The sequence below is a fragment of the Acartia tonsa genome, chromosome 6, assembly GCF_053477335.1.
Source record: "Acartia tonsa isolate MP-2025a chromosome 6, ASM5347733v1, whole genome shotgun sequence".
NCBI lineage: Eukaryota > Metazoa > Arthropoda > Copepoda > Calanoida > Acartiidae > Acartia > Acartia tonsa.
Genome location: NC_137265.1, coordinates 37,591,215 through 37,599,257, shown reverse-complemented (window position 1 = coordinate 37,599,257; position 8,043 = coordinate 37,591,215). Strand labels below are relative to the sequence as shown.

Below are 8,043 nucleotides of genomic sequence, written 5' to 3'. Positions count from 1 at the left end.
AGTATATTCACTAAAAAAATACTATGGATCAATGCTGGAAGGTGCTTAAAATCACTTGCTCTTGTTCGTGGATAGTCTCCTTTGGCTGATAGGAAAAACTGTGAAGGAACACTGACCCACATTATTGGTTAGAAAGTACATATTTTTATGCGAAAGTTCAATTACGTTTTTCTTTCAACCATGCAATTAGTCGGCTATTGATAGTTGAACTTCTTATGATAAAGCAAATCTTTACAGTGAAGCTTGTTATACGTCTCAGGATGGTTTTAGATTAGGTATTAATTATCATAAGAAAAGTCTGGGTAGTATTTTTAGGCTATTTTTCTGCCCTTCCATATCCCTTTGAATATAGAGCCCTTACATGCTAGGGGCGCAGCCGCTAGTATTAATTACAATACACAAATGAAATGAAAAACTTTATTAGGTATAAATAAATATAAGAATTATATGGTACAAAGGGTTTTTACTTAATTTCTACATTTTATTCTTATTTTTGAGCATTTAGTTTGAATTTTATCATAAGTAGGAAATGGTATTAAATCAATTTTATTGCCTAAAATTAATACTAATAGAAAATGGATTTAAAGTACTAATTATCAGATTTTTCAAAATCTTCTTTGTTCACAATAATGATAGAATCTTCGTTTCCGTTATTGCCATTGGAATCATCAGTATTGCTGGATCCTTAACATATGATTGGGATTAATTCTCAGGGAGGAAGGGTACATTTGGCTGTTTATTACACTAGTCCGATAATAACGTTTTCTTATTCGATGGATGAACACTGAACAGCATTGGGGACTTTTATTGAATTTTGATTAGTTGTTTCATTAAGTTGAGTGCCCAATCGTTTCAACTTCTAACTGTAATCTACAGAAGAGGTAATTTTGTGTATCATAATTGGTGATGTACATAAATTTATCGGCTATTGTCTTATCCTTTTAGACCCCTGAATGAGATTAACGACTATGCCCCTATTGGCCTTGAGGGAATGAGGAGGGTAAATTTTTAAAAGCGAAGCTTTTCTATAATTAGGGTCGGTCCGTACGTCCGTTTGTCACAAACGGATACCTTTTAAAATTAATTTAGGCATGTTATAATTGTCCTATCGATTTCAAACTTTGCATGGTGATTCCTTTAGTAGTTAGGTACGAGTTAGAAAGCGTAGCAACTCTATAATCATTACAAGAATGTTCGTAGGTCCATTTTAAACATGTTGATTTTTTTTTACTTTTTTAACAACATTTTCTTTTTGTGATCTAATCATCCGATTGATCTGATTTTTGGTATGTTTATTCCTGGGACAACAAAGTATAATGTTTCAAGCAAATCAACTCTATAATCAAGTCCTAAAAATGTAAGTATGTCCATAAACATTATACTGTATCAAGCAGTTTTTCAACTAATTTACACTTACTATTTTGCTTTAACTCTTATACATTTATATTCTGATTATTCAGTTCTGACACTATATAAGTGTTAATGTCCGTTTGTCCTACAGTTTCAGTGCTTCGCTTTTATGGATGTTGTTATCCTTGTTTACGGACAATTACTCTTCTGGAGCTGAAGCGGTTATCGAGATCCTTCGCTACACACATATACAGACAAACATCCTCATACTTTTATATAAGGATAATGCAATATTAACAAGTAATCCAAGGTCACGCGCCTAACAGATTAGCTTACCGTTATTATCCTCTGCACTGTTTCCAAAGGAATTTATACTGTCTTCTCTTTCTAATTCTAAACAAAATTGAAGACTTGAATTTTAAAACAGCAATGCCAATGTATACAGTAGTCAATTGTGTTGCTGTCTTTAAAGATCTTGTAAACTACTAGACCGATTATTACACAATTTACAAGGCAATGGTTTAGGCTATTGAACGAAATAGTAAAAAGAAAGAACACCCACCAAAAAAGAAAGAACACCCACCAAAAAAGAAAGAACACCCACCAAAAAAGAAAGAACACCCACCAAAAAAGAAAGAACACCCACCAAAAAAGGGAGTTGTGGAAAGAACCATACCAACTGTAGTGACGAAGTCAACGGTCATTTTTATAATGTTAGTTAAGCAGGGAAGTAAAAAAGAAGGAGAGATGAAGAAAAGGAAAGTATCTCAAAAAAAAGACAAAAGGACAGACATACACAAAAACTTATAGAGTAGCTTTGCAACTTCAAAATAATAAAATAATATATTTAAAAAGATACTTACGAGATAATGAAGTTATTAAAGATGGATTTGTGTCGTTTATCTCGCCAATTAGTTCACTAAAAATAAATATTTAGAAATTACGGTGCTTTCACACAAAGTACCTGTTGAGCACTGAAGCCCCAATCCCCTTGTTTTGGAAATAAATTGAAAAAGAGGGGGTTTTGGTAGTTAGAATAATACGGGGGCCTTAACCCTGCGAGGCTACCTAGTACCTAATTTAAGCTATCCTAATCTGATCTAAAGTAATAAAAGGACAAACAATATTTCAAATTATTTTAAAAAGAGGGGGGGGGGGTACCAGTGTTCAACAACATACTTTATGTAGAGTGCTAGAATAACTAAAGTCTAAATGCATTTATATGTGAAGCTTATATAATGTAAAGGGGCTTATTTTTTTTTATACGCATGCATATATTGTGACTGTTCATATCTGATTGATATCTCGAATGATGGTTGAAAACATATTAAATGCAATCCTTATACTAAAGTAACAGGATGTCTGTTTGTGTGTCTGTTTGTACCGAAGGATCTCGCTAACCGCGGAACCGATCGGGTTCTCCTTAACAGGGTAGCTTCTCATAGGTCCCGGGAAGGTTTATAATTATTTTCTTGGGGGGTGGGACATCCCCAACCCCCCAAAAAAATTAAAAATACCCCCCCCCATAAAAAAAATTAAAAATGAGGTAGGAGGGGCAACCCCGCACCCCCCCCCCCAAAAAAAAAAGTCTAAAATAAAAAAAATTGGGTAATCAAATTCGGCTACCCCTCCTCAAGTGCTCCTAGAGGCCTCTAGGGACGTAGCCGCTAGTATTAATCATATATTATATATGTGTGTGGTAATGCGTCTGACGTAAAGACAGTAGACACAACTTTTTAAAGTTTTATTGCGGATTGAGCCGGGATTCGAAATTTCAGACTCACTAACTTTTACAATATAGTCGAATTTCACAGGGATCTGAAGGGATAAGACAATGATCGATAAATTAATCCCCAATGATGATATAAAAAATTACACCTTCTGTAGATTAAAATTATTGGTTTAAACGTTTGACACTCAACTAAATAAACCAACCAATCAAATTTACTAAATTACCCAAAGTTGTTAAGCGAATAAGAAAACGTTATTATAAAACTTTGGGGACTAATGTAATTACCATCCCATTGTACCCCAACTATCTCTGCGAATTTTATCATATTATGATTTATGTATTTTAGACTTAATAAGAGGGTTTGACACCATTTTAGAGAGGTTCCCTCATATAACATTTTAAAATCGGCCCAAGAGCATAAAAAAGTTGTAAAAATTTAGAAACATTTGTCACGCCGTTTCAGAGATCTTATAGGCAACATACACCTTTTAAATAAAATTAAACTCACGTAGTTTGATTAACTGATGATAAAAGTTTATCAACTGTATCTTCTACAACAATAAGCATATTATTACACTTTATGAACAGTAGGTATATACCCTGAAAAGAACAACCATAATCGGTTCAGTGGTTATGGATATATCATTCTTTGTATAATAAATGTTATTAGCTTGTAATACATTTCTGAAAAATTGTCAAAACTATGAAAAACTCATTTTAAAAAATATATCCATTTATTGCAAAAATAAAACACTTATTGTCAAAAATACACCAAATTATTGTCAAAAATACAGTAACTATATTTTTGCTAGATTTAAAAATATCAGCACCAACACCTCCCCCCCCTTTCTAACCAAAAAAGTGTAATATATTTCCTGAGGCTGCTGTAGTTTCAGGTACAGAGACAGGATCCTGCGGGGCTCCAGAATTTTCACTCGGAGGACTGGGCTCCTTTAAAACTAATAATACTTTTCTTTAATTTTTAAATTTATTGTTTTTAAATAAATTCTATAAAAGTAAAAGTATTAGATCATTAGCTCTCAGATAAGTATAAAAATATTCTTCACACATAAAAAAATAGGCTGTTTATCAACCGAGTTAATATAATTTTCGGTATAAAATATGATTGTTCTTTGGTGCATTACTAACGGATTGACAAATTATAGACGTAATGCCTAGTTAAGAAAACCTTCACACAAAAATACCTATTATAGTATAAAAATTAGTATTAGTATTATATAAATTACTAGCGGCTTCGCCCCTAGCCTCTAGGGGCTGTGCCCCAAGAGGTTTGATCAAACCAATTTTTCGTATTTTAGATTTAAAATAAAAAAGAAAAAAAAATTTTTTGGGGGGGAATTTTTTATTTTTTTTGGGGGGAGGGGGGTAGTCGACCCCACTTTTTTATTTTTAGTTTTAACAAGAAAAAAAAAATTTTTGGGGGGGGGCATTTTTCATTTTTGGGGGGGTTGGGGGTGTCCCACCCCCCGAGAAAATAGTTATAAACCTTCCCGGGACCTATGAGAAGCTACCCTGTAAAGGAGAACCCGATCGGTTCAGCGGTTAGCGAGATCCTTCTCTACAAACAAACAGACAGACAAACAAACACACACACACAAACAGACAGACATCGTTCTACTTTGTATTATAGATAGACGTAATGCCTAGTTAAGAAAACCTTCACACAAAAATATCTAGGTATCTTAAATAACAGCAAATAAATTTAGGCTTCCAAAAAAAATTTAGATGAACATTTAAAAATAAAGTAGCTTCACTACTTAAAATTTAATGAAAAAGAAGATTGTAAACCAAATTATTGCATTAACAGTATTCTAATAAGATATATAAATAAATTTGCTTAAACAACAAAAGATATCAAAAGATTAAATAATTTTTGGTTTTTAGGCTAAGTAATTTTTCCTCTAGTGTCAAATCCCTGTGTCAAGAATTGTATAATATTTATTTATGTATTATAGACAGCTTTCCGTGGATATAAAAAAATGTAGTTGAAAGGCTAGGGCTACTAATAATTTTATTATTTTTCTTCAATATTCGCAAAAAAACATTGTCTATACTTCGATGCTATACGTGATTTTTTCCAGTATGGCTGAGCACCAGTTCTAATCCAGCAGGTATTAATCGGTCTCTAAGCCATACTGGAATAAATATTAAGAAAATATTCCTATTGGTTCTGTTTCTTCAGCTGGAGTTGCCTTTGTATTCTCACATTTAGATGTTCCCTAGAATAAAATAATATAAAGGTCCTAGGACAAACGCAGGAGTGACAAACGTCGAAGTGGACACTTAACCTAACCTAACCCATTTTAAACCGACTAATAGGTTTTTAAAAGCCAAACCCTTGCGGAGGCTTAATTGTAAATTCATATCATAACCTAACCCAGCCTGTATAGAAATACTTAATTAACTTAGCATTTTAGACACTCGTACGTTGTCCACTCCTGCGTTGGTCATGGAACCAAAATAAAAACATGGATGACAGTATCCATAAGTAGCGTAGCACAATAGCATTAAAAATCATTTCAAAGAATATATCAGTCTTTTATATCATGACCGAAGGGGTATCTTCACCAAAAACAATTAGCAGTCTATCTTAAATAGAAGCTAAGAAAATCACATTTAATCAATATCGGTTCGGACGGACAGACAAAGTGAAACTGTAGAGTAGATTTGCTACAAATAGGTGGGACATTTCTATAATTCTATAAGTTTGAACCAACCAATCAAGATTTAATTAATGTATCAACAGTTTTTAAGCCAACTAATATGTAACAATAAAACGTTGGGTATCAGTATGATTTACAGTCCAATATCCCTTCCTCCTTGCTTGTAGCAGGCCTTGTTTTATCAAAACACATTACCAAAATTGAATGAAGAATAAATCCTTCAATTTGAAGGATAATCACAATTAATTCGCCCCCTTTTTAAGAAAGAATGAATTAAACAAAACAAAAAGTAGTAAGAAGAGAAATAAAGATAAATTTAGATAGATTTTTATTAATCAGAGGAATCTTTACAATTAATATCATAAACTTGTATAGAATCATAGAAATATGAACATACAGATTGAGTTATGGTGTAAATCCTCATTAGTCAGAGGAATCTTTATCTGAATAACTGGCAGATGGACAAATTATCTGCATACTGTCCTAGGTAATCACTGGACAAAATTTCAGATGTCACATATAATAACCAGTAATATAGATATTTATTCTAATTCCCACATTTTTTGTTTAAATTAACCTTCTGTAGGGGACTTTCTCGCCTAATTTACAAAAGCAGGGTTTATACCACAAAAAGCTATTGCACAAGCGTGTGTGGTTGGTGGTAAAACCAATTAATTTATTTAGAGATTTAATTTATTAAGGAAATGAGTGTAGTCGTCGTACTTACTAGTTTTCTAGTATAAAAGATTTGGTTTTACAAATTTATAAATAGCGGTCCTGTTAAACGTTCTTCCTGTAATTTCAAGGGGTTATGTCGACTAAATAAAAGTGGTCGTTGGTGACAAAATATCAACATGGAAAGCGAATAAGATTGTTCTTTTGAATTTTGATAAATTCCTGAATTAATTAGGTATAATTTAGAAAATGTGCGAATTACATAACTATAATTTTTTGTTGTTGTAGAGTTCAGGGCTCGGCCGGAGTAAAAACCTGACCCAAATATTGCAATCCATCTTTATTTTTTTAAATTTCAACCATCCAAACGGGTTTAAATTTTAGGCTTCGTCGCGGCTGCCCAGCCTTGGTAGAATCAATGCAATCCTTTTTTCAACTTTAAAATTAAAAAAGGCGATAATTGATATTAAAATTATTTATGAAGGATTTATGAATCCCCTGTCCCTGTGTTGTTGGCTTATTGTTGAGAAATTAATGGTTTTATTTTGTAAACTCATCACTAAATACATCTAATAATGTGATGCACAAAAATAAGTAGAAAAAGAAAACTCCATTAGTTGCTGTAAAATTAGGGCATGTCCGGAAGATGATTAAAGTCCCTTCACAGATTTTGACGTAATACGATAAAATAACCAATAACAAGTGTATACTAGCCTATCATTGGCTATTCTATCGTATGACGTCAAAATCTCTGTGGAGAGTTGTATAATTTTTTCACTCTTTTAGGCCTAAACCTGCGGGACTTCCCAGTATCAAATACAACCTAACCTAACCTTATCTAAAGTTAATAAAGTTACAAACAAAAGTTAATAAATTTTAATTTATTTGAACAATATGCAATAAGGGGAGATGCATAAGTGATCAACAGGATATTTTGTATGAAACCGCAGCAATGCCTTACCTTTTTAGTTAATAATAAATAATATATAGCTGCGGCTGACACTACGCCGACAGCAGCTGTTCCTGCCAAAATTGTCTGTGTTCCAGGCATTTCTATTCAGTCTGCAATAACCTTATTTCTTTATGTTTCCCAGGGAGGTAGGGGACATTGGACTATTAATTACACTGGTAACCAAAGTTTTATAACCAAGTTATCTTTATTTCCTCTAAAACTGTGGATAGTTTTAATTTAATAAACAGACGGGGTAATTTCGTTCATCATCGTTAGGTTTGTACATTAATTTATCGTCCATTGTCTTATCCATTAGGAACTCTATTATTTTCAGTACCTTGAATAGTTTTGTGTATGATTATTAAAAAGCTATAGATAAAAATTCCAACTCCTCAAAAAAACACAGGATACATGTAATTTTTTGCAAAAAAAAATCTTTCTAATCACTCGACCTTTCAGTGAAGTTTATTTTAGGTCATGACAAAGTTTTTATCTATTTTGACTCCCCCCAAAAAACCGATATTCACTCTAAAAAAATCATTATAGCCCCTAAAGGCGTAGCCGATATATACATTTCATTATAAGCACAGCTACTCTATGGCCAAGATATTCCGTGAGTTCCTTAACAAAGAAATCAGTCTATCAAGTAT

The 8,043-nt window shown here is 32.7% G+C and overlaps 1 protein-coding gene across 1 annotated transcript; it reads right to left on the bottom strand.

The window, feature by feature from the left end:
• Positions 1-403: 403 nt before the first annotated feature.
• LOC145322576 (uncharacterized) lies at positions 404-7,515 on the bottom strand. Its single transcript, XM_080164698.1, has 7 exons — positions 7,403-7,515; positions 5,268-5,322; positions 3,960-4,044; positions 3,591-3,635; positions 2,214-2,269; positions 1,687-1,743; positions 404-684 (listed from the first exon to the last, which is right to left on the bottom strand). Exons 1-7 carry the CDS (start codon positions 7,490-7,492, stop codon positions 590-592), a joined length of 483 nt encoding a protein of 160 aa, XP_080020824.1. The 5' UTR covers positions 7,493-7,515; the 3' UTR covers positions 404-589.
• Between the last annotated feature and the right edge of the window lie 528 nt (positions 7,516-8,043).